The 27,894-nt window shown below is 58.7% G+C and overlaps 1 protein-coding gene and 1 long non-coding RNA gene across 2 annotated transcripts in view; one reads left to right on the forward strand and one right to left on the reverse strand.

Annotated features, from left to right (window-relative positions):
• Positions 1 to 27,894, forward strand: part of LOC144952421 (uncharacterized) — a 224,979-nt gene that overhangs the window by 155,583 nt on the left and 41,502 nt on the right. The gene's annotated exons all lie outside the window — the stretch shown is intronic.
• POLA1 (DNA polymerase alpha 1, catalytic subunit) overlaps positions 2,983 to 27,894 on the reverse strand; it is a 66,923-nt gene continuing 42,011 nt past the window's right edge. Inside the window, exons 24-37 of the mRNA XM_078882816.1 lie at positions 27,413 to 27,525; positions 21,927 to 22,070; positions 20,934 to 21,056; positions 18,738 to 18,770; positions 17,614 to 17,706; positions 15,756 to 15,961; positions 14,895 to 15,027; positions 12,399 to 12,530; positions 10,705 to 10,879; positions 9,194 to 9,387; positions 8,149 to 8,274; positions 7,270 to 7,386; positions 5,355 to 5,442; positions 2,983 to 3,180 (exon numbers count right to left, since the gene is read on the reverse strand). Of these exons, the coding sequence (XP_078738942.1) occupies positions 3,038 to 3,180; positions 5,355 to 5,442; positions 7,270 to 7,386; positions 8,149 to 8,274; positions 9,194 to 9,387; positions 10,705 to 10,879; positions 12,399 to 12,530; positions 14,895 to 15,027; positions 15,756 to 15,961; positions 17,614 to 17,706; positions 18,738 to 18,770; positions 20,934 to 21,056; positions 21,927 to 22,070; positions 27,413 to 27,525 (1,820 nt within the window). The 3' untranslated portion in view covers positions 2,983 to 3,037. The remainder of the gene's footprint in view (positions 3,181 to 5,354; positions 5,443 to 7,269; positions 7,387 to 8,148; positions 8,275 to 9,193; positions 9,388 to 10,704; positions 10,880 to 12,398; positions 12,531 to 14,894; positions 15,028 to 15,755; positions 15,962 to 17,613; positions 17,707 to 18,737; positions 18,771 to 20,933; positions 21,057 to 21,926; positions 22,071 to 27,412; positions 27,526 to 27,894) is intronic.

A 27,894-nucleotide genomic window follows, 5' to 3' on the forward strand; every position in this document is an offset into this window, starting at 1 on the left:
ACCCGGACACTCAGCCACCCACCCGCACACTCACCCACACACTCACCCAGCCACCCACACACTCACCCAGCCACCCACTCACACACTCACCCAGCCACCCACCCACACACTCACCCACCCCGCACACTCACCCACCCGCACACTCAGCCACCCACCCACTCACCCAGCCACCCACCCACCCAGCCACCCACCCACCCACTCACCCAGCCCCCCACCCAGCCCCCCACCCACCTACTCACCCACCCACCCCACTCACCCAGCCACCCACCCACTCACCCAGCCACCCACCCACTCACCCAGCCACCCACCCACTCACCCAGCCACCCACCCACTCACTCACCCAGCCACCCACCCACCCACTCACCCACCCACCCACTCACCCACCCACCCACTCACCCAGCCACTCACCCACCCAGCCACCCAGCCACCCACCCACTCACCCAGCCACCCACCCACCCACTCACCCAGCCACCCACCCACCCACTCACCCAGCCACCCACCCACCCACTCACTCACCCACCCACTCACTCACCCAGCCACCCACCCACCCACCCACTCACTCACCCAGCCACCCACTCACCCAGCCACCCACCCACACTCACCAAGCCACCCACACACTCACCCAGCCACCCACCCACTCACCCAGCCACCCACCCACTCACTCACCCAGCCACCCACCCACCCACTCACCCACCCACCCACTCACCCACCCACCCACTCACCCAGCCACCCACTCACCCAGCCACCCACCCACACTCACCAAGCCACCCACACACTCACCCAGCCAAACACTCACACACTCACCCAGCCACACACTCACCCACCACACACCCAGCCACCCACCCACACACCCAGCCACCCACACTCACCCAGCCACCCATCCACACACTCACCCAGCCACCCATCCACACACTCACCCAGCCACCCATCCACACACTCACCCAGCCACACACTCAGCCACCCACCCACCCACACACTCACCCAGCCACCCATCCACCCACACACTCACCCAGCCACCCATCCACACACTCACCACCCACACACTCAGCCAGCCACCCACCCACACACTCACCCACCCACCCAGCCACCCACCCAGCCACCCAGCCACCCACCCAGCCACCCAAGCCACCCACCCAGCCACCCACCCAGCCACCCAGCCACCCACCCAGCCACCCACCCAGCCACCCACCAGCCACCCACCCAGCCACCCAGCCACCCACCCACACACTCAGCCAGACACACACTCAGCCAGACACAAGGCGTTACCACCATTGAGGGTGAAATACCTTTATTACAAAACGAGCCCTTGCATCGAATTAATTAGAAAGAACTTTATTACAAAATGACCCCTGGCATCTAATTAATTATCTTATAATCCACACACACAAAGACACAGATCCCCCCCCTATAGCCTTAACAGACTGCTGGGGCAAGTGCTGTTAGCGAGCAGCACCTACTAAGGCTACCGGCACTGTGGCACACGAGGGGGTGGGTGGCCAGCACCACGCCCCGGCCCGCCTTTGTCTCCCCAGTGGCGACGTTGACTACGTCACCGCTACACCCGGGGTGTTCACCAAGACCTGTGCAGGCGTTAGTGACAGATTCTGGCCACAACTAGGAATCGAACTCGGGTCGCCGGTTTCGTAGCGAGGCACGCTGACACCTGAAGAGGCGGTTTTTAAAACACAACGCAGCCGCAATAAAATCTATCCCCCGCAGACTTCCCTGCCGCGCGTCTCTTGAAAGATTCCAACTTGATGTCAGCCGCACGGAAAGGCGCCTTCTCTGTGCTGTCAGCAGCCGCCGCCGCAGCCGCCGCCGCCACACGCAAGTTGGAGTTGAGCAGCGGAATTGTCGCTGTGTGCTGGCGGGGGAGGGAGGTGGGGAGGGAGGTGGGGGAGGGAGGTGGGGGAGGGAGGTGGGGGAGGGAGGTGGGAGTGGGGGGGGAGGAGGGAGGTGGGAGTGGGGGGGAGGAGGGAGGTGGGAGTGGGGGGGAGGGGGGGGGAGGTGGGAGTGGGGGGAGGGGGGGGGAGGTGGGAGTGGGGGGGAGGGGGGGGAGGTGGGAGTGGGGGGGAGGGGGGGGGAGGTGGGAGTGGGGGGGAGGGGGGGGAGGTGGGAGTGGGGGGAGGGGGGGGGGGGAGGTGGGAGTGGGGGGGAGGTGGGAGTGGGGGGGAGGGAGGTGGGGGAGGGAGGTGAGGGAGGGAGGTGAGGGAGGGAGGGAGTAGGGGGAGGGAGTGGGGGAGGGAGTAGGGGGAGGGAGGTGGGGGAGGGAGGTGAGGGAGGGAGGTGGGGGAGGGAGTAGGGGGAGGGAGGTGGGGGAGGGAGGTGGGGGAGGGAGTAGGGGGAGGGAGGTGGGGGAGGGAGGTGGGGGAGGGAGGTGGGAGTGGGGGGGAGGAGGGAGGTGGGAGTGGGGGGGAGGAGGGAGGTGGGAGTGGGGGGGGGAGGGGGGGGGAGGTGGGAGTGGGGGGGAGGGGGGGGAGGTGGGAGTGGGGGGGGGGAGGTGGGAGTGGGGGGGGGGAGGTGGGAGTGGGGGGGGGGGAGGTGGGAGTGGGGGGGAGGGAGGTGGGAGTGGGGGGGAGGGAGGTGGGAGTGGGGGGGAGGGAGGTGGGGGAGGGAGGTGGGGGAGGGAGGTGGGGGAGGGAGGTGGGGGAGGGAGGTGAGGGAGGGAGGTGGGGGAGGGAGTTGGGGGAGGGAGGTGGGGGAGGGAGGTGGGGGAGGGAGGGAGGTGAGAGAGGGAGTAGGGGGGAGGGAGGTGGGGGAGGGAGGTGGGAGTGGGGGGGAGGGAGGTGGAGTGGGGGGGAGGGAGGTGGGAGTGGGGGGGAGGGAGGTGGGAGTGGGGGGGAGGGAGGTGGGAGTGGGAGTGGGGGGGAGGGAGGTGGGGGTGGGGGGGGAGGGAGGTGGGAGTGGGGGGGAGGGAGGTGGGAGTGGGAGTGGGGGGGAGGGAGGTGGGAGTGGGGGGGAGGGAGGTGGGAGTGGGGGGGAGGGAGGTGGGAGAGGGAGGTGGAGGCAGGAGAGTGGCTGCTGCTGTGGGGGGTGGTCACAAGGACACGAGGCTACGGAAGAGTGACCCCAGGTCGACGAGGGAGTAGGCGCTCAGGCTCACGGTGGCTTTCACCGTCTCGTGCAGCGCTACGTAGCCCTTCTGCACCTCCAGCGGCCACTTGCGGTTCTTGATGGTTTCTGCAAAGACACACGCGGTCGCACCTCCGATTAGCACGGTGAGCTGACGTACCGTGCAAAAGTTGTTAAACGTACGTACACTCGGCACTGCACCACAGACTCTGCACTGCACCATAGACTCAACACTGCACCATAGACTCAACACTGCCCATAGACTCAGCACTGCACCATAGACTCAGCACTGCACCACAGACTCAACACTGCACCATAGACTCAGCACTGCACCACAGACTCAACACTGCACCATAGACTCAACACTGCACCATAAACTCAGCACTGCACCATAGACTCAACACTGCACCACAGACTCAGCACTGCACCATAGACTCAACACTGAACCATAGACTCAACACTGCACCATAGACTCAACACTGCACCATAGACTCAACACTGCACCATAGGAATCGAACTCGGTGGTGATAGCAGCAGTAGTGGTGGTAGCAGCAGCGGCGGTGGTAGCAGCAGCAGCAAAGCGGCAAGGAGCCGGCACCACCAACAATTACACTACGTGTGTGTGTGTGTGTACACCACGTGTGTGTGTGTACACTACGTGTGTGTGTACACTACGTGTGTGTGTACGTGTGTGTGTGTACGTGTGTGTGTGTACGTGTGTGTGTGTACACCACGTGTGTGTGTGTACACTACGTGTGTGTGTACACTACGTGTGTGTGTGTGTGTACACCACGTGTGTGTGTGTACACTACGTGTGTGTGTGTACACTACGTGTGTGTGTACACTACGTGTGTGTGTACGTGTGTGTGTGTGTACGTGTGTGTGTGTACGTGTGTGTGTGTACACCACGTGTGTGTGTGTACACTACGTGTGTGTGTACACTACGTGTGTGTGTGTGTGTACACCACGTGTGTGTGTGTACACTACGTGTGTGTGTACACTACGTGTGTGTGTACGTGTGTGTGTGTACGTGTGTGTGTGTACGTGTGTGTGTGTACACCACGTGTGTGTGTGTACACTACGTGTGTGTGTACACTACGTGTGTGTGTGTACACCACGTGTGTGTGTACGTGTGTGTGTGTACATGTGTGTGTGTACACCACGTGTGTGTGTGTGTACACCACGTGTGTGTGTGTACACCACGTGTGTGTGTGTGTACACTACGTGTGTGTGTACACTACGTGTGTATACCTCGTGTGTGTGTACGTGTGTGTGTGTACACTACGTGTGTGTGTGTGTACACTACGTGTGTATACCTCTTGTGTGTGTACGTGTGTGTGTGTACACTACGTGTGTATACCTCGTGTGTGTGTACACTACGTGTGTGTGTGTACACTACGTGTGTGTGTACACTACGTGTGTGTGTACGTGTGTGTGTGTACGTGTGTGTGTGTACGTGTGTGTGTGTACACCACGTGTGTGTGTGTACACTACGTGTGTGTGTACACTACGTGTGTGTGTGTGTGTACACCACGTGTGTGTGTGTACACTACGTGTGTGTGTACACTACGTGTGTGTGTACGTGTGTGTGTATACGTGTGTGTGTGTACGTGTGTGTGTGTACACCACGTGTGTGTGTGTACACCACGTGTGTGTGTGTACACTACGTGTGTGTGTGTACACCACGTGTGTGTGTACGTGTGTGTGTGTACATGTGTGTGTGTACACCACGTGTGTGTGTGTGTACACCACGTGTGTGTGTGTACACCACGTGTGTGTGTGTGTACACTACGTGTGTGTGTACACTACGTGTGTATACCTCGTGTGTGTGTACGTGTGTGTGTGTACACTACGTGTGTGTGTGTGTACACTACGTGTGTATACCTCTTGTGTGTGTACGTGTGTGTGTGTACACTACGTGTGTATACCTCGTGTGTGTGTACACTACGTGTGTGTGTGTACACTACGTGTGTATACCTCGTGTGTGTGTACGTGTGTGTGTGTGTACACTACGTGTGTGTGTGTACACTACGTGTGTATACCTCGTGTGTGTACGTGTGTGTGTGTACACTACGTGTGTGTGTGTGTACACCTCGTGTGTGTGTGTACACCTCGTGTGTGTGTGTACACTACGTGTGTAAGGCTGTGTACGTGTGTTTTTAGGGGTGTGTGTGTGTACACTGTGTGTAAGGCTGAGTACGTGTGTGTAAGGCTGTGTAAGGCTGTGTACGTGTGTGTTTCGGTGTGTGTGTGTGTGCGTGTCATTGCGAGGTGGAACTCACTCTTTTCAACCTCGGTGAGAGATTTGCAGTCCAAGTCAAACAGGTGTTGGTAGAAGCACAGTTGGGTGTACAGCATCTTCTCTGTGTACTGCAAACGCAAACAAAGATCCCCCGTGTAGTCTTAACAGACTGTAGGGGCAAGTGCTGTTAGCGAGTAGCACCTGTGAAGGCTACCGGCACTGTGGCACACGAGGGGGTGGGTGGCCAGCACCACGCCCGGCCGCCTTTGTCTCCCCAGTGGCGATGTTTACTACACACCGCACCAGGTACACATTTGAGGCTGAGTCGACCTAGGGGAGGCCCAGGAGCGATTCAGATAATCGTCACCAGTGTTGGTGGCCTTATGAGGGAATCGAACTCGGGTCGCCGGGTTTGTAGCGCAGCGTAGCGCTAACCACCACACTACCGCTCCCCACACACCTACACACTGACACACACAAAAAACAAAGATCCCCCATATAGCCTGTAACAGACTGTAAGGGCAAGTGCTGTTAGCGGGCACCCACGAAGGCCGGCACGGCTCACGGGGGAAGTGGGTGTCCAAAACCAGGTGCCCATTTAAGGCTGAGTCCATCTAGGGGGTGACCCAGGACCTGGTTCAGTTATTCGTCACCGGATGTCGGTCGTGAGCGGGAATCGAACCCGGGTGGCCGGGTTTCGTAGCGCAGCGCAGCGCGCTAAACCGCTGCCCCACCACTCCCCACGCAACAACGAGCAGAGCGCCGGGCGGATCAAATGCAGCGAGTTGGTGTGCAGTGGGGGGCACAGGTGGTGGTGGTGCATCTGCCAGTAGTCATCTCAGTCGGTCAACCCCATGGCACCTGCTGGGTCTGTCCCGTGACCTCCTGCACCTAGCCTGGCACAGTAGGGGGCACAGGTGGTGCATCTGCCAGTAGTCATCTCAGTCGGTCAACCCCATGGCACCTGCTGGGTCTGTCCCGTGACCTCCTGCACCTAGCCTGGCACAGTAGGGGGGTACAGCTGGTGGTGCATCTACCGGTCATCTCAGTCGGCCAACCCATAGCACCTGGGTCTGTCCCGTGACCTCCTGCACCTAGCCTGGCACAGTAGGGGGCACAGGTGGTGCATCTGCCAGTAGTCATCTCAGTCGGTCAACCCATGGCACCTGCTGGGTCTGCCCCGAAACCTCCTGCACCTAGCCTGGCACAGTAGGGGGCACAGGTGGTGCATCTGCCAGTAGTCATCTCAGTCGGTCAACCCCATGGCACCTGCTGGGTCTGTCCCGTGACCTCCTGCACCTAGCCTGGCACAGTAGGGGGGCAAAGGTAGTGCATCTGCCAGTAGTCATCTCAGTCGGTCAACCCCATGGCACCTGCTGGGTCTGTCCCGTGACCTCCTGCACCTAGCCTGGCACAGTAGGGGGGCAAAGGTAGTGCATCTGCCAGTAGTCATCTCAGTTGGTCTACCCATGTCACCTGCTGGGTCTGCCCCGTGACCTCTTGCCAGCGGGCGTTCGACACTTCACGTGGCCTCAAGGTGCACATAGCCTGGCACAAGCGTTGTGGTGACGTCACCGCCACTTAGTGGCGAATGGCGGTTGTTGTCTGTGTGTGTGTGCGCGTATGTGTGTATGTGTGCGTATGTGTGTTATGTGTGCGTATGTGTGTGTGCGCGTGTGTGTGTGTATGTGCGTGTGTGTATGTGCGTGTGTGTCTGTGTGTGTGCGTGCATGTGTGTATCTGTGTGTGTGTCTGTGTGGATGTCTGTATGCGTGTCTGTGCGTGTCTGTGCGTGCGTGTCTCTGCATCTGTGTGTATGTGCATGAGTGTGTGTATGTGCATGTGTGTGTGTATGTGTGTACGTGCGTGTCTGTGTGTGCGTGTGGATGTCTGTGCATCTGTGTGTATGTGCGTGTGTGTGTGCGCGCGTGTGGGTGCGTGTGTGTGCGCCGCACCTCCGCCCTGAGCACCCCTCTGTGGCACGTGGGGCACAGCGGCCCCTGCTGGGTGAAGGTGAGCGGTAGGCGCCGCGTGCGGTGGCGACACGCCACGTCCTCGCACACCAGCCAGCCCTGGCACAAAGACAAAGATCACCCCCCCCCCATCGGATTACTGCTGCGGCCAAAATAAAATATTGGGATTGTGAAGTGGCGTGGCGGGCGAGTGGTAAGGGTGGTGTGGTGGGCGAGGTTGGCGTGGTGAGGGTGGTGTGGTGAGGGTGATGTGGCGAGGGTGACGTGGCGAGGGTGACGTGGCGAGGGTGACGTGGCGAGGGTGACGTGGCGAGGGTGATGTGGTGAGGGTGACGTGAGGTTGACGTGGTGAGGGTGACGTGGTAAGGGTGGTGTGGTGAGGGTGACGTGGTGAGGGTGGCGTGGCGGGCGAGTGGTAAGGGTGGTGTGGTGGGCGAGGTTGGCATGGTGAGGGTGGTGTGGTGAGGGTGATGTGGCGAGGGTGACGTGGCGAGGGTGACGTGGCGAGGGTGATGTGGTGAGGGTGACGTGAGGTTGACGTGGTGAGGGTGACGTGGTAAGGGTGGTGTGGTGAGGGTGATGTGGTAAGGGTGGCGTGGTGAGGGTGATGTGGTGAGGGTGATGTGGTGAGGGTGGTGTGGTGAGGGTGACGTGGTAAGGGTGGCGTGGTGAGGGTGACGTGGTGAGGGTGACGTGGTGAGGGTGACGTGGCGAGGGTGACGTGGTGAGGGTGACGTGGTGAGGGTGACGTGGCGAGGGTGACGTGGTGAGGGTGACGTGGCGAGGGTGACGTGGCGAGGGTGACGTGGTGAGGGTGACGTGGTGAGGTTGTCGTGGTGATGGTGGCGTGGCGCCCCTCACCGCGTGGTAGCGGCCGACGTGGCGCCGCACGTCGAGCTGCAGGCGGTTGCTCAGCGCCGGCAGGTTCAGCAGCAGCGAGGCCTCGCAGCTGGTGCAGCACAGGAGACTCGGCTGGATGTGGACACCCTGAGTGGCACACACACACACACAGACACACACAATCACACACACACGGACACAATCACACACACACAATCACACACAAACAGCAGCGAGGCCTCGCAGCTGGTGCAGCACAGGAGACTCGGCTGGATGTGGACACCCTGCGTGGCACACACACACAGACACACACAATCACACACACAATCACACACACACGGACACACGCACAAACACACAATCACACACACAATCACACACACACAGACACAATCACACACACACAATCACACACACACAATCACACACAATCACACACACACAATCACACACAAACAGCAGCGAGACCTCGCAGCTGGTGCAGCACAGGAGACTCGGCTGGATGTGGACACCCTGAGTGGCACGCACACACACACAGACACACACAATCACACACACACACAAACACACAATCGCACACAATCACACACACACACAATCACACAATCACACACACACAATCACACACAATCACACACACACACAATCACACACAATCACACACAAACAGCAGCGAGGCCTCGCAGCTGGTGCAGCACAGGAGACTCGGCTGGATGTGGACACCCTGAGTGGCACACACACAGACAGATACAATCACACAATCATACACACACAAACAGCAGCGAGGCCAACCGGCAAAGGTCGCAACCGGGTACCCGATACCCGTACCCTACCCATACCCGGCTACCCGGCCGGGTACGGGTACGGGTACCCGTTTGCGACCCTGGTGCGGCCGGGTACGGTTACGGGTAAGGAATCAAAACCCGTGTGCGACCTCTGCTGCCAACCGGTACGGTGTTGGAGGCCGACCGGTCTCATGAGGTCGACCCCCCGGGTGGCCCACCGGCCCACCGTCCCACCGGCGTTGGAGGCCGGCACGCCGGCGCCGTGGTGCCCGCCGCCTCACCGATCCGCGGAAGGGCCCGTCGATGGTGCCCGCGGCTCCGCAGGCGGCACACGTCACGGCGGGCCGCTCGCAATGCGCGAAGCGCTCCTCGTCGCTCAGCGCCACGCCGCCCAGCAAGGCCTCGTCCTCGTCGCGAGACGAGGACGTCACGGCGGACAGCGACGACGACGCTCGGAACTGGGACGGGTCCAGGCCTGGGTGGGAGCCGGGGGGGTGGTAGGTAAGTGTGTAGATCGGGAAAACCGGAGACGCGGTGAGTGTGGTGCGTGTGGTGCGGGTGAGTGTGGTGTGGTGAGTGGTGCGGGTGAGTGTAGTGTGGTGAGTGGAGTACGGTGAGTGTGGTGCGGGTGAGTGTGGTGTGGTGAGTGGTGCGGGTGAGTGTAGTGTGGTGAGTGGAGTACGGTGAGTGTGGTGAGTGTGGTGCGGGTGAGTGTGGTGTGGTGAGTGGTGCGGGTGAGTGTAGTGTGGTGAGTGGAGTACGGTGAGTGTGGTGCGGGTGAGTGTGGTGTGGTGAGTGGTGCGGGTGAGTGTAGTGTGGTGAGTGGAGTGTGGTGAGTGTGGTGCGGGTGAGTGTGGTGTGGTGAGTGGTGCGGGTGAGTGTAGTGTGGTGAGTGGAGTACGGTGAGTGTGGTGAGGGTGAGTGTGGTGTGGTGAGTGGTGCGGGTGAGTGTAGTGTGGTGAGTGGAGTACGGTGAGTGTGGTGAGTGTGGTGTGGTGAGTGTGGTGTGGTGAGTGTGGTGTGGTGAGTGTGGCGAGTGTAGTGTGGTGAGTGTAGTGTAGTGTGGTGAGTGTAGTGTGGTGAGTGGTGCGGGTGAGTGTAGTGTGGTGAGTGGAGTACGGTGAGTGTGGAGAGAGTAGTGTGGTGAGTGTGGTGTGGTGAGTGTAGTGTGGTGAGTGTAGTGTGGTGAGTGTAGTGTGGTGAGTGTGGTGTGGTGAGTGTGGCGAGTGTGGTGAGTGTAGTGAGTGAGTGTGGCGAATGTAGTGCGGCGAGTGTGGTGTGGTGAGTGTAGTGTGGTAAGTGTAGTGTGGCGAGTGTAGTGTGGTGTAGTGTGGTGTGTGTGGTGAGTGTAGTGTGGTGAGTGTAGTGTAGTGCGGTGAGTGTGGTGAGTGTAGTGTGGTGAGTGTGGCGAGTGTGGTGAGTGTAGTGAGTGTAGTGTGGTGAGTGTAGTGTGGTAAGTGTAGTGTGGTGAGTGTGGTGAGTGGTGAGTGTAGTGTGGTGAGTGTGGCGAGTGTAGCGAGTGAGTGTGGCGAGTGTGGTGAGTGTGGCGAGCGTGGCGAGTGTGGTGTGGTGAGTGTAGTGTAGTGAGTGTAGTGTGGTGAGTGTAGTGTGGTGAGTGTAATGTGGTGAGTGTCGTGCGGCGAGCATGGTGAGTGTGGTGAGTGTGGTTCGTGTGGCGAGTGCAGTGTGGTGAGTGTAGCGCGGTGAGTGTGGTGAGTACAGTGTGGTGAGTACAGTGTGGTGAGTACAGTGTGGTGAGTGCAGTGCGGCGAGCGAGGCCCCCGTCACCCACCGAGCCACTGGGCGATGATCTGCATGTCCACTCCCTCCATGGGCTCGCAGAGCCTCGAGACGACGGGCAGCACCTGGCTCGCGAGGTAATACTCCGTGTCCAGCCGGAGACTCTCCTGGCGCTGCAGCTGCTCAGGAGCGTAGGCCCTCTGGCTCGCCGCCAGGCCAGAGCCGTCCTGCGCAAAGCCAACAACCGACCGCCAGAGGTCGCAACCGGGTACCCGATACCCGTACCCTACCCGATACCCGGCTACCCGTACCCGGCCGGGTACGGGTACGGGTAGGCCGTGAGTCACTGGTGAGTCGCCGTTTGTCACTCATTTCCCAACGTCTTGTCTCTTCTCACAATTCAAGTTGCTAGAATCAACCCACCCGCGCCTGCAACATGGCTTCATCCCAGAGGTCGCAACCGGGTACCCGATACCCGTACCCTACCCGATACCCGTACCCTACCCGATACCCGGCTACCTGTACCCGGCCGGGTACGGGTAGGCCGTGAGTCACTGGTGAGTCGCCGTTTGTCACTCATTTCCCAACGTCTTGTCTCTTCTCACAATTCAAGTTCCTAGAATCAACCCACCCGCGCCTGCAACGTGGCTTCATCCCAGAGGTGGCTATGAGATGTTAACTACCTCGCCTGGTCTACAAGAGTGCCGTGGGTTCGATCCCGACCCTGACGATGCCTGCTGCTGCTGTATATTTGGCGTCTGCGTCTCTCTCTCATCATCATCATCATCACGGTGGCTAGGAGATGTTGACTACCTCGCTTGGTCTACAGGAGGTCGTGGGTTCGATCCCGACCCTGACGACGCCTGCTGCTGCTGCTGTGTATTTGGAGTTTGCCGTGATTCTCTCTCTCTCTCGCCCCATGGCGTTGCAAGCCTAGGGCTCCCCCAGCAGCCAATGGGAGAGCCCTAGGCTAGACTCACACAGCAGTCAATCATCACCACCCCTACTACTGGCAGCAGACTGATGCACAGAGACAGCTGCCACTGGGGATGCCCCTAGGCTAAAACCACACAGCAGTCAATCATCACCACCCCTACTACTGACACCCACCCACCCACGCCCACCCACCCACCCACGCCCACCCACAAACACCCACCCACCCACAGCCACCCACCCACCCACGCACCCACCCACGTCCGCCCGCCCGCGTCCGCCCACCCACCCACGCCCACCCACCCACCCACCCACGCCCACCCACCCACCCACCCACGCCCACCCACCCACCCACCCACCCACGCCCACCCACCCACCCACTCACCCACCCACTCACCCACCCACCCACTCACCCACCCACCCACTCACCCACCCACCCACGCCCACCCACCCACCCACCCCCCCCCCCACCCACCCCCCCCCCACCCACTCACCCACCCACCCACGCCCACCCACCCACACCCACCCGCGCCCACCCACCCACGCCCACCCACGCCCACCCACGCCCACCCACGCCCACCCACCCACGCCCACCCACGCCCACCCACCCACCCACCCCCCCCCCACCCACTCACCCACCCACACACGCCCACCCGCGCCCACCCACCCACGCCCACCCACGCCCACCCACACCCACACCCACCCGCGCCCACCCACCCACGCCCACCCACGCCCACCCACGCCCACCCACGCCCACCCACGCCCACCCACGCCCACCCACCCACGACCACCCACCCACGCCCACCCACCCACCTGGCACACGACGTAGGTGACCGTGTCGCCCGCCCTCAGCCGCTTGCCCGCCTGCGAGTTGACCCAGAGGGCCACGTGCACGTGGGGCAGCGAGCGCTTGTCTGGGTAGTCCTGGGGGTCCTTGGTCAGTGCCTGTGGTGGGGGGGGGGGGGCAAGTGGGGGGGGGGAGGGGGAGGATGAGGGGGGGGCGGAGCTTCAATGCGAGCCCCTCAGCACTTGCGGTGAGCGATGCGGTACTACTGGGCGTCTACCATGCCTAGGTAGGTGCGTGGGTAGGTGCGTGGGTAGGTGCGTGGGTAGGTGCGTGGGTAGGTGCGTGGGTAGGTGCGTGGGTAGGTGCGTGGGTAGGTGCGTGGGTAGGTGCGTGGGTAGGTGCGTGGGTAGGTGCGTGGGTAGGTGCGTGGGTAGGTGCGTGGGTAGGTGCGTGGGTAGGTGCGTGGGTAGGTGCCTGGGTAGGTGCGTGGGTAGGTGCGTGGGTAGGTGCGTGGGTAGGTGCCTGGGTAGGTGCGTGGGTAGGTGCGTGGGTAGGTGCGTGGGTAGGTGCGTGGGTAGGTGCGTGGGTAGGTGCGTGGGTAGGTGCGTGGGTAGGTGCGTGGGTAGGTGCGTGGGTAGGTGCGTGGGTAGGTGCGTGGGTAGGTGCCTGGGTAGGTGCCTGGGTAGGTGCCTGGGTAGGTGCGTGGGTAGGTGCGTGGGTAGGTGCGTGGGTAGGTGCGTGGGTAGGTGCGTGGGTAGGTGCGTGGGTAGGTGCGTGGGTAGGTGCGTGGGTAGGTGCGTGAGTAGGTGCGTGGGTAGGTGCGTGGGTAGGTGCGTGGGTAGGTGCGTGGGTAGGTGCGTGAGTAGGTGCGTGGGTAGGTGCGTGAGTAGGTGCGTGGGTAGGTGTGTGGGTAGGTGCCTAGGTAGGAGCCTAGGTAGGTGCGTGGGTAGGTGCGTGGGTAGGTGCGTGGGTAGGTGCGTGGGTAGGTGCGTGGGTAGGTGCGTGGGTAGGTGTGTGTGTGGGTAGGTGTGTGTGTAGGTGCCTGGGTAGGTGCGTGGGTAGGTGCGTGGGTAGGTGCCTAGGTAGGTGCGTGGGTAGGTGCGTGGGTAGGTGCGTGGGTAGGTGCGTGGGTAGGTGCGTGGGTAGGTGTGTGTGGGTAGGTGCGTGGGTAGGTGCGTGGGTAGGTGCGTGGGTAGGTGCGTGGGTAGGTGCGTGGGTAGGTGCGTGGGTAGGTGTGTGTGGGTAGGTGCGTGGGTAGGTGCGTGGGTAGGTGCGTGGGTAGGTGCGTGGGTAGGTGCGTGGGTAGGTGCGTGGGTAGGTGCGTGGGCAGGTGCGTGGGTAGGTGCGTGGGCAGGTGCGTGGGTAGGTGCGTGGGCAGGTGCGTGGGCAGGTGCGTGGGCAGGTGCGTGGGTAGGTGCGTGGGTAGGTGCGTGGGTAGGTGTGTGGGTAGGTGCCTAGGTAGGTGCCTAGGTAGGTGCCTAGGTAGGTGCGTGGGTAGGTGCGTGGGTAGGTGCCTAGGTAGGTGCGTGGGTAGGTGCGTGGGTAGGTGCGTGGGTAGGTGCGTGGGTAGGTGCGTGGGCAGGTGCGTGGGTAGGTGCGTGGGTAGGTGCGTGGGTAGGTGCGTGGGTAGGTGCGTGGGTAGGTGCCTAGGTAGGTGTGTGGGTAGGTGCGTGGGTAGGTGCGTGGGTAGGTGCGTGGGTAGGTGCCTAGGTAGGTGTGTGGGTAGGTGCGTGGGTAGGTGTGTGGGTAGGTGTGTGTGTGGGTAGGTGTGTGTGTAGGTGCGTGGGTAGGTGTGTGGGTAGGTGCGTGGGTAGGTGTGTGTGTGGGTAAGTGTGTGTAGGTGTGTGGGTAGGTGTGTGGGTAGGTGTGTGGGTAGGTGCCTAGGTAGGTGCGTGGGTAGGTGTGTGGGTAGGTGTGTGGGTAGGTGTGTGGGTAGGTGCCTGGGTAGGTGCGTGGGTAGGTGCGTGGGTAGGTGTGTGGGTAGGTGTGTGGGTAGGTGTGTGGGTAGGTGTGTGGGTAGGTGCCTAGGTAGGTGTGTGGGTAGGTGCCTAGGTAGGTGCGTGGGTAGGTGTGTGGGTAGGTGTGTGGGTAGGTGTGTGGGTAGGTGCGTCGGTAGGTGCGTCGGTAGGTGCCTAGGTAGGTGTGTGTGTGGGTAGGTGTGTGTGTAGGTAGGTGTGTGTGTAGGTGTGTGGGTAGGTGTGTGCGTAGCTGTGTAGGTAGGTGTATCAGTAAGTGTGTGTGTGTGTAGCTGTGTGTGTAGGTGTATCAGTAAGTGTGTGTGTGTAGCTGTGTGTGTAGGTGTATCAGTAAGTGTGTGTGTGTGTAGCTGTGTGTGTAGGTGTATCAGTAAGTGTGTGTGTGTGTGTAGCTGTGTGTGTAGGTGTATCAGTAAGTGTGTGTGTGTGTAGCTGTGTGTGTAGGTGTATCAGTAAGTGTGTGTGTGTAGCTGTGTGTGTAGGTGTATCAGTAAGTGTGTGTAGCTGTGTGTGTAGGTGTATCAGTGTGTGTGTGGGTAGCCGCACCTTGTGTATGTGGTACTGCTGGATGTCCACCGTGCCGTCGGCCACGCTGCGCCCCGTCTCCTCCAGGTGGCTCTGGATCTTGTCCAAGATGTCTCCGTGCGACTGGTCGGACAGAATCTGTCCGATCACGTAGCTGGGTGGACGCCACCGTGGGACAGAGGGAGGGGGAGGGAGTGATTGCAATTCAGCGTGACGCAACAACGCTGTACGTAAATAGAAAACCGAAAAAATTAAAAAAATATATAATTTAAAATAATCAAATGTTCATTTAAAATAAAAAAAAATTAAATAAAAAAAAGAACAAATTGAAAATAATAAAAGATGTTAACTACCTCGCCTGGTGTACAGGAGGTCGTGGGTTCGACCCTGACCCTGACGACGCCTGCTGCTGTATATTTGGAGTCTGCGTCTCTCTCTCATCATCATCATCATCACGGTGGCTAGGAGATGTTGACTACCTCGCCTGGAACGCAGGAGGTCGTGGGTTCGATCCCGACCCTGACGACGCCTGCTGCTGTATAATTGGAGTCTGCGTCTCTCTCTCATCATCATCATCACGGTGGCTATGAGATGTTAACTACCTCGCCCGGTGTGCAGTGTTCGAGTGTGGGAAGTGAGCGTGCCTCCCCAACACCCACCACCCTCCCCGCCACCCTCCCCACCACCCTCCCCACCACCAACCACCCTCCCCACCACCCACCACCCTCCCCGCCACCCTCCCCACCACCCTCCCCACCACCAACCACCCTCCCCACCACCCACCACCCTCCCCGCCACCCTCCCCGCCACCCTCTCCACCACCAACCACCCTCCCCACCACCCACCACCCTCCCCGCCACCCTCCCCGCACCCGCCACTCACTTGCCGCAGGCCTTGGCAAGGCCGCACCAGTCGCGCCGCACAATGTCGAGGCCCTTGAGCTCCTGCCGCGTGGTGTAGGAGCCGTCGGGCTGCCGCTCGACGCTCAGCGCCGCGTACTTCTTCTTCTTGAGCAGCAGCATGGAGCGGTAGACCCCGTCCACGTCGATCTCCAGCAGGCGGTACGAGCGGTTCACCTCCGCCTTCACCTGCGGGGAGCGCCGTTCAAGTTCAAGTTCCAAGTTCATTTATTAGGTATAGCCCAGAGGTCGCAAACGGGTTTTGATTCCTTACCCGTACCCGGCCGCACCAGGGTCGCAAACGGGTACCTGTACCCGTACCCTACCCGATACCCGGCTACCCGTACCTGGGTACGGGTAGCCGATTGCGACCTCTGGGATGAAGCCACGTTGCAGGCGCGGGTGGGTTGATTCTAGGAACTTGAATTGTGAGAAGAGACGAGACGTTGGGAAATGAGTGACAATCACGGTGACTCACCAGTGACTCACGGCCTACCCGTACCCGTACCCAGCCGCACCAGGGTCGCAAACGGGTACCCGTACCCGGCCGGGTATCGGGTAGGGTACGGGTATCGGGTACCCGGTTGCGACCTCTGGTATAGCCCTGTGAGCCATTCGGCTCTTGAATCGGGTGCAACCGCAACAAAGAAAAAACAAAAACACAAACAAGAAAACATCTTCAAGTGATCTTCTTGGTTCTTTCGGTAAAGTCACGTAGAAGGGAAATAATAAAATAATAATAAAACATAATAAAATAATATAACGGTGGCTAGGAGATGTTGACTACCTCGCTTCTACGTGACTTTACCGAAAGAACCAAGAAGATGAATCCCTGCAGTCACGAAAGCTTTAAATCTAAATCAGTCGGAGTGTCAACATTTTTCAATGCACCTTTAAGATCAGCGGTGACGTCACGGACACGTGGAGCCCCCCCCCCCACACACATGAACCCACACGCACGCACGTCAACCCCCCACAGAAATCTCACGTGAACCCACACCTCGCACGTGAACCCCAACGCGCGCACACGTACGCGCGCACACGTACGCACAAAGACAAAAAAAATTAACCCGTAAAAACTAAGTTTTTCACTATAAATGCTTTATATGCGTGGCATCGGTTTTATTTTATTATTCATTTCTGTTTTTCTTGAGTAAGAGTTTCATTTTTATCACATTGGTATTTTAAATTAAATAGAATTTTTTTTTCCTAAAAAGTGGAAAATTTTGGAACAAAAATTTTCACGAAAATAAGCTCGATTGGATCACGGGAAGTGGGTTAAAAAACGACCGAAAGATTTGCACGGTCCTAAGCGCGCAAGCAAGTGAACTTAATATAAAGGATTTAAAAAAGATCACCCCCGTGTAGCCAAAAACACACTGTAGGGGCAAGTGCTGTGAGCGAACACCTATAGAGGCCAGCACTGTGGCACACGAGGGGCTGGGTGGCCAGCACCACGCCCGGCCGCCTTTGTCTCCCCAGTGGCGATGTTTATTACACACCGCACCAGGTACTAATTTGAGGCCGAGTCGACCTAGGGGAGGCCCAGAACCGGTTCAGAAAAAATCGTCACCGGCGTTGGCCGTGACCGGGAATCAAACCCGGGGTGGCCGGGTTCGTAGCGCGGCGTAGCGCTAACCACTACACCCACCGCTCCCCCGCACCAGAGCTCGCAAACGAGTTTTGATTCCTTACCCGTACCCGGCCGCACCAGGGTCGCAAACGGGTACCCGTACCCGGCCGGGTACGGGTAGCCGGGTATCGGGTAGTGTACGGGTATCGGGTACCCGGTTGCGACCTCTGCCCTGCACACAACATCATCGCGGCGATCGTCAGCCCACCTTTGACCCCAGCCGGTAGACCTCGTCCAGGTCCCGGCTGTTGGTGTTGATCATGATGGAGTCCGTGTCTCCGTAGATCACCTCCAGGTTCATCTGCGTCGCACACGACCCTGGGCTCAACAAACGGCCGCCCCCCCCGTCCATTGCCAGGCACAATATGGCCGGGGGTCTCCTGCCAGCATCACGGTGGCTAGGAGATGTTGACGGCCTCGCCTGGTACGCAGGAGGTCGTCGATTCGATCCTGACCCTGACGCCTGCTGTGTATTTGGAGTCTGCGTGTCTCTCTCATCATCATCACGGTGGCTAGGAGATGTTGACGGCCTCGCCTGGTGTCGTCGATTCGATCCTGACCCTGACGCCTGCTGTGTATTTGGAGTCTGCGTGTCTCTCTCATCATCATCACGGTGGCTAGGAGATGTTGACGGCCTCGCCTGGTGTCGTCGATTCGATCCTGACCCTGACGCCTGCTGTGTATTTGGAGTCTGCGTGTCTCTCTCATCATCATCATGGTGGCTAGGAGATGTTAACAGCCTCGCCTGGTACGCAGGAGGTCGTCGATTCGATCCTGACGCCTGCTGCTGTATATTTGGAGTTTGCGTGTCTCTCTCTCTCATCATCATCACGGTGGCTAGGAGATGTTAACTACTTCGCCTGGTCTACAAGGAGATCGTGGGTTCGATCTAGACCCTGACACCACCTGTACCCCCTACTGTGCCAGGCTAGGTGCAGGAGGTCACGGGACAGACCCAGCAGGTGCCATGAGGTTGACCGACTGAGACGACTGGCCGATTGCACCACCAGCTGTACCCCCCTACTGTGCCAGGCTAGGTGCAGGAGGTCACGGGACAGACCCAGCAGGTGCCATGAGGTTGACCGACTGAGACGACTGGCCGATTGCACCACCAGCTGTACCCCCCTACTGTGCCAGGCTAGGTGCAGGAGGTCACGGGACAGACCCAGCAGGTGCCACAGGTTGACCGACCGAGATGAGTAGCCGATGCACCACCTGTGCCCCCTGCTGTGCCAGGCTAGGTGCAGGAGGTCACGGGACAGACCCGGCAGGTGCCACGGGTTGACTGACTGAGACGACCGGCTGATTGCACCACCCACCCACTTCGCTCACCTTCTGCACCAGCTCCTTCGTGTGCAGCAGGATCTGCAAAAAGCAAAAGGGGGAAAAATCACGCGCCACGCACGGACACGCACGCACGCACACACGTACGTACGCACGCACGCACGTTTACGTACGCACGCACGCACGTTGACGTTCTACTGCGGGAGGGTAGTGGCACCACCCGTGCCACGCAGCCTGTGCGGAGGTGGTGAGTGTTCTTCCCGCCACTCGCAACCCCGGAGCGAGTGTGTGTGAGTGAGTGTGTGAGTGTGTGTGTGTGAGTGTGTGAGTGTGTGAGTGTGTGAGTGTGTGTGAGTGTGTGTGTGAGTGAGTGTGTGAGTGTGTGTGTGTGTGCGAGTGTGTGTGAGTGTGTGCGAGTGTGTGTGAGTGTGCGAGTGTGTGTGAGTGTGTGTGAGTGTGTGTGTGAGTGAGTGTGTGAGTGTGTGTGAGTGTGTGTGAGTGTGTGTGTGAGTGAGTGTGTGTGAGTGTGTGTGAGTGTGTGTGACTGTGTGAGTGTGCGTGAGTGTGCGTGAGTGAGTGTGTGTGTGAGTGTATGTGTGTGTGAGTGTGTGTGTGACTCAGTGGGGTGTGTGTGTGAGTGAGTTGGTAGGGGTGTGTATGTGATTCACCCCCACCGAGTCACACTCACTCGCACACACTCACACGCACACACTCACACACACACTCACACACACTCACTCACACACACACACTCACTCACACACACACACTCACACACACACTCACATACACACACACACGAGTCACACACTCACTCACAACAACAACAACAATCGCCATCCGCCACTAAGTGGCGGTGACGTCACCACGACGCTTGTGCCAGGCCATGTGCACCTCACTCACACACACACTCACTCACACACACACACACACACGAGTCACACTCACTCACACACACACACACGAGTCACACTCACTCACACACACACACACGAGTCACACTCACACACACACACACGAGTCACACACACGAGTCACACTCACTCACACACACACACCCATCAAGTCACTCACACACACAGGACACACACAGACACACACAGACGTGCGCGTGGGCACCTCACTCACACACACTCACACACACACACACGAGTCACACTCACTCACACACACACCCATCGAGTCACTCACACACACACACACACGACACACACACATGACACACACAGGACACACACACACGACACACACACATGACACACACACAGACACACACAGGCGTGCGTGCGCATGAACACCTCACTCACACACTCACACACACACACACACGAGTCACACTCACTCACACCCATCGAGTCACTCACACACACCCATCGAGTCACTCACACACACACGACACACACACATTACACACACATGACACACACACACGACACACACACAGACACACACAGACACACACAGGCGTGCGTGCGCGTGAGCACCTCACTCACACACACTCACACACACATGACACACACACACACGAGTCACACTCACTCACACCCATCGAGTCACTCACACACACCCATCGAGTCACTCACACACACCCATCGAGTCACTCACACACACACGACACACACACATTACACACACATGACACACACACAGACACACACAGGCGTGCGTGCGCGTGAGCACCTCACTCACACACACTCACACACACATGACACACACACACGAGTCACACTCACTCACACCCATCGAGTCACTCACACACACCCATCGAGTCACTCACACACACACGACACACACACATTACACACACATGACACACACACAGACACACACAGACACACACAGGCGTGCGTGCGCGTGAGCACCTCACTCACACACACTCACACACACATGACACACACACACACGAGTCACACTCACTCACACCCATCGAGTCACTCACACACACCCATCGAGTCACTCACACACACACGACACACACACATTACACACACATGACACACACACATGACACACACACAGACACACACAGACACACACAGGCGTGCGTGCGCGTGAGCACCTCACTCACACACACTCACACACACATGACACACACACACGAGTCACACTCACTCACACCCATCGAGTCACTCACACACACCCATCGAGTCACTCACACACACACGACACACACACATTACACACACATGACACACACGACACACACACACACAGACACACACAGGCGTGCGTGCGGGTGAGCACCTCGCGTCCCTTGAGGGTGACTAGTGCGGCCAGCGGCTTGGCGTAGAAACGCGACAGCGAGAATCCCAGGCAGCCGTACATGCTGTTGGCCGTCAGCTTCAACGCCTTCTGACGGATGTCGTACTGGGAGCGCGCCAGAGGGAGGGAGGGGGGAGGTGAGGTGTCGACGGATCTTTGAGTCAAGATTTGAAGCTTTCGTGACTGCAAGGATTCATGGGTTTTTTCGGTAAAGTCACGTAGGTAAAAAAAATGTCAAATTAATAAAAGTAAAATAAAAGTAAAATAAAAATCACAGTGATTTTAAAATAAAATAAAAATCACTGATTATTTTATTTTACTTTTATTAATTTTAATTTTTTACCTACGTGACTTTACATCTTCTTGGTTCTTTCGGTAAAGTCATCACGTAGAATGGAAATAATAAAATAATAAAAATAAAACACAATAATACAATTCTCACGACGTTTCGGCCACAACGCAAGCAGCTGTCCTCAGGTGAAGAATAGGTCAGGGGATGAAACTAAGGTCACACTGACCTGCATGTAGAGGTCAGGGTTGAGACTGGGGTCACACTGACCTACGTGTAGAGGTCAGGGAGTGAGGCTGGGGTCACACTGACCTACGTGTAGAGGTCAGGGAGTGAGGCTGGGGTCACACTGACCTGCGTGTAGAGGTCAGGGAGTGAGGCTGGGGTCACACTGACCTACGTGTAGAGGTCAGGGAGTGAGGCTGGGGTCACGCTGACCTACGTGTAGAGGTCAGGGTTGAGACTGGGGTCACGCTGACTTGCGTGTAGAGGTCAGGGTTGAGGCTGGGGTCACGCTGACCTGCGTGTAGAGGTCAGGGAGTGAGGCTAAGGTCACATTGACCTACGTGTAGAGGTCAGGGAGTGAGGCTAAGGTCACACTGACCTACGTGTAGAGGTCAGGGTTGAGACTGGGGTCACACTGACCTGCGTGTAGAGGTCAGGGTTGAGACTGGGGTCACACTGACCTGCGTGTAGAGGTCAGGGTTCAGGTCAGCTTGCTTCATGAGCCCCTTGACCTGCTTGCGTCGCTCCACCAGCTTGCGGATCTCCGTGGGCAGCACGCCCAGCTCCAGGCCGGAGTCGGGCAAATCCGGAATCCAGTCGGCACCCTGGTGGTGTACAAACAAAGACAAAGATATTTCCCCCCGTGTAGCCTTGGCAGGACGCAGGGTCAAGTGCGCCTGCAGCCTCCCTTACACCCAACCAGCCACCCATACACACAGCCAGCCACCCATACACACAGCCAGCCACCCATACACACAGCCAGCCAGCCATACACCCAGCCAACCACCCATACAACCAGCCTCCCATACACCCAGCCAACCACCCATACACCCAGCCAGCCACCCATACACTCAGCCAACCACCCATACACCCAGCCAGCCACCCATACAATCAGCCAGCCTCCCATACATCCAGCCAGCCACCCATACACCCAGCCAGCCACCCATACACACAGCCAACCACCCATACACCCAGCCTCCCATACACCCAGCCAGTCACCCATACACCCAGCTAACCACCCATACACTCAGCCAACCACCCATACACCCAGCCTCCCATACACCCAGCCTCCCATACACCCAGCCAGTCACCCACACACCCAGCCAACCACCCATACACTCAGCCAACCACCCATACACCCAGCCTCCCATACACCCAGCCAGTCACCCATACACCCAGCCAACCACCCATACACTCAGCCAACCACCCATACACCCAGCCTCCCACCCATACACCCAGCCAGCCACCCATACACACAGCCAGCCACCCATACACCCAGCCTCCCATACACCCAGCCACCCATACACCCATACACCCAGCCAACCACCCATACACCCAGCTAACCACCCATACACACAGCCAACCACCCATACACCCAGCCAGTCACCCATACACCCAGCCAGTCACCCATACACCCAGCCAACCACCCATACACTCAGCCAACCACCCATACACCCAGCCTCCCATACACCCAGCCAACCACCCAGACACCCATACACCCAGCCAACCACCCATACACCCAGCTAACCACCCATACACACAGCCAACCACCCATACACCCAGCCAGTCACCCATACACCCAGCCAGTCACCCATACACCCAGCCAACCACCCATACACTCAGCCAACCACCCATACACCCAGCCTCCCATACACCCAGCCAACCACCCATACACCCATACACCCAGCCAACCACCCATACACCCAGCCAACCACCCATACACCCAGCTAACCACCCATACACACAGCCAACCACCCATACACCCAGCCAGTCACCCATACACCCAGCCAGTCACCCATACACCCAGCCAACCACCCATACACTCAGCCAACCACCCATACACCCAGCCTCCCATACACCCAGCCAACCACCCATACACCCATACACCCAGCCAACCACCCATACACCCAGCTAACCACCCATACACACAGCCAACCACCCATACACCCAGCCAGTCACCCATACACCCAGCCAACCACCCATACACTCAGCCAACCACCCATACACCCAGCCTCCCATACACCCATACACCCAGCCAGTCACCCATACACCCAGCCAACCACCCATACACTCAGCCAACCACCCATACACCCAGCCTCCCATACACCCAGCCAACCACCCATACACCCATACACCCATACACCCAGCCAACCACCCATACACCCAGCTAACCACCCATACACACAGCCAACCACCCATACACCCAGCCAGTCACCCATACACCCAGCCAGTCACCCATACACCCAGCCAACCACCCATACACCCAGCTAACCACCCATACACCCAGCCAACCACCCATACACCCAGCTAACCACCCATACACCCAGCCAACCACCCATACACCCAGCCAACCACCCATACACCCAGCCTCCCATACACCCAGCCAACCACCCATACACAGCCAACCACCCATACACCCAGCCAACCACCCATACACCCAGCCTCCCATACACCCAGCCAACCACCCATACACCCAGCCAACCACCCATACACCCAGCTAACCACCCATACACTCAGCCAACCACCCATACACCCAGCCAACCACCCATACACCCAGCTAACCACCCATACACCCAGCTAACCACCCATACACCCAGCCTCCCATACACCCAGCCAGTCACCCATACACCCATACACCCATACACCCAGCTAACCACCCATACACAGCCAACCACCCATACACCCAGCCAACCACCCATACACCCAGCCAACCACCCATACACCCAGCCAACCACCCATACACCCAGCCAACCACCCATACACCCAGCCTCCCATACACCCAGCCAACCACCCATACACCCAGCCAACCACCCATACACCCAGCTAACCACCCATACACTCAGCCAACCACCCATACACCCAGCCAACCACCCATACACCCAGCTAACCACCCATACACCCAGCTAACCACCCATACACCCAGCCTCCCATACACCCAGCCAGTCACCCATACACCCATACACCCATACACCCATACACCCAGCTAACCACCCATACACAGCCAACCACCCATACACCCAGCCAACCACCCATACACCCAGCCAACCACCCATACACCCAGCCAACCACCCATACACCCAGCCAACCACCCATACACCCAGCCAACCACCCATACACCCAGCCAACCACCCATACACCCAGCCAACCACCCATACACCCAGCCAACCACCCATACACCCAGCCAACCACCCATACACCCAGCCAACCACCCATACACCCAGCCAACCACCCATACACCCAGCCAACCACCCATACACCCAGCTAACCACCCATACACCCAGCTAACCACCCATACACCCAGCCAACCACCCATACACCCATACACCCAGCTAACCACCCATACACCCAGCCAACCACCCATACACCCATACACCCAGCCAACCACCCATACACCCAGCCAACCACCCATACACCCAGCCAACCACCCATACACCCAGCTAACCACCCATACACTCAGCCAACCACCCATACACTCAGCCAACCACCCATACACCCAGCCAACCACCCATACACCCAGCCAACCACCCATACACCCAGCTAACCACCCATACACCCAGCTAACCACCCATACACCCAGCCAACCACCCATACACCCATACACCCAGCTAACCACCCATACACCCAGCCAACCATCCATACACCCATACACCCATACACCCAGCCAACCACCCATACACCCAGCCTCCCATACACCCAGCCAACCACCCATACACCCAGCCAACCACCCATACACCCAGCCAACCACCCATACACCCAGCTAACCACCCATACACCCAGCTAACCACCCATACACCCAGCTAACCACCCATACACCCAGCCAACCACCCATACACCCAGCCAACCACCCATACACCCAGCCAACCACCCATACACCCAGCTAACCACCCATACACCCAGCTAACCACCCATACACCCAGCCAACCACCCATACACCCATACACCCAGCTAACCACCCATACACCCAGCCAACCACCCATACACCCATACACCCAGCCAACCACCCATACACCCAGCCTCCCATACACCCAGCCAACCACCCATACACCCAGCCAACCACCCATACACCCAGCCAACCACCCATACACCCATACACCCATACACCCAGCTAACCACCCATACACCCAGCCAACCACCCATACACCCATACACCCATACACCCAGCTAACCACCCATACACCCAGCTAACCACCCATACACCCAGCTAACCACCCATACACCCAGCTAACCACCCATACACCCAGCCAACCACCCATACACCCATACACCCATACACCCAGCTAACCACCCATACACCCAGCTAACCACCCATACACCCAGCTAACCACCCATACACCCAGCTAACCACCCATACACCCAGCTAACCACCCATACACCCAGCTAACCACCCATACACCCAGCTAACCACCCATACACCCAGCCAGCCACCCATACACAGCCAACCACCCATACACCCAGCTAACCACCCATACACCCAGCCAACCACCCATACACCCAGCTAACCACCCATACACCCAGCCAACCACCCATACACCCATACACCCATACACCCAGCCAACCACCCATACACCCAGCTAACCACCCATACACCCAGCCTCCCATACACCCAGCCAACCACCCATACACCCAGCCTCCCATACACCCAGCCAACCACCCATACACCCAGCCTCCCATACACCCAGCCAACCACCCATACACCCAGCTAACCACCCATACACCCAGCCAACCACCCATACACCCAGCCAACCACCCATACACCCATACACCCATACACTCAGCCAACCACCCATACACCCAGCCAGCCTCCCATACACCCAGCTAACCACCCATACACCCATACACCCATACACCCAGCTAACCACCCATACACCCAGCCAACCACCCATACACCCATACACCCATACACCCAGCCAACCACCCATACACCCAGCTAACCACCCATACACCCAGCCTCCCATACACCCAGCCAACCACCCATACACCCAGCCTCCCATACACCCAGCCAACCACCCATACACCCAGCCTCCCATACACCCAGCTAACCACCCATACACCCAGCCAACCACCCATACACCCAGCCAACCACCCATACACCCATACACCCATACACTCAGCCAACCACCCATACACCCAGCTAACCACCCATACACTCAGCCAACCACCCATACACCCAGCCAGCCTCCCATACACCCAGCTAACCACCCATACACCCATACACCCATACACCCAGCTAACCACCCATACACCCAGCCAACCACCCATACACCCATACACCCATACACCCAGCTAACCACCCATACACCCAGCCAACCACCCATACACCCATACACCCATACACCCATACACCCAGCTAACCACCCATACACCCAGCCAACCACCCATACACCCATACACCCATACACCCATACACCCATACACCCAGCTAACCACCCATACACCCAGCCAACCACCCATACACCCATACACCCATACACCCATACACCCATACACCCATACACCCAGCTAACCACCCATACACTCAGCCAGCCTCCGAGCCACAAGGCGTTATCACCATTGATGGTGAAAGAACTTTATTACAAAATGACCCCTTGCATCTAATTATCTTATAATCCACACACAAAAAGACAAAGATCCCCCGTAAAGCCTTAACAGACTGCTGGGGCAAGTGCTGTTAGTAGCGAGTAGCAGCAGCACCTATGAAGGTAGACACAGACAAAGATCCCCCGCGTAGCCACTACAGACTGTAGGGGCAAGTGCTGTTAGCGAGCACCTATGAAGGCTACCGGCACCGTGGCACACGAGGGGGTGGGTGGCTACCAGCACCACGCCCGGCCGCCTTTGTCTCCCCCAGGTGGCGACGTTCACTATACCGCCGCGACACCGGGTAACTCCATTCGAGGCTGAGCCGACCTAGGGGAGGAGGGCCCAGACACACTTGCACGCACGTCACCTGCCCGGGCGGAGTGTGTTGACACACGGTGGTGAAGCAGATGTTGTACTCCTGGATGATGGACGGGTACAGGCTGTTGAAATCCAGCAGGAGAATGAATTTGTCATAAAATCCTGCCACGCGCACAAAGACAAAGGTGTAGCCTCGTAACGGACTGTCGGGGCAAGTGCTGTTAGCGAGCAGCACCTACTAAGGCTACCGGCACCGTGGCACACGAGGGGGTGGGTGGCCAGCACCGCGCCCGGCCGCCTGTCTCCCCAGTGGCGATGTTTAGCACACACCGCACCGCGTCGATCTTAGGGGAGAGCCCAGGACCCCCGCTGTTGTTAGACGCGAACGGGAATCGAACCCGGGTCGCTGGGTTCGTAGCGCGGCGCGCAAACCACTACACCACCACTCCCCACGCACAGACACACGCACAGGCACACGCAGACACACAGACAAAGACACACACGCACAGACACACACGCACAGACACACAC

The sequence above is a fragment of the Lampetra fluviatilis genome, chromosome 67 (assembly GCF_964198595.1).
Source record: "Lampetra fluviatilis chromosome 67, kcLamFluv1.1, whole genome shotgun sequence".
NCBI classification, from domain to species: domain Eukaryota; kingdom Metazoa; phylum Chordata; class Hyperoartia; order Petromyzontiformes; family Petromyzontidae; genus Lampetra; species Lampetra fluviatilis.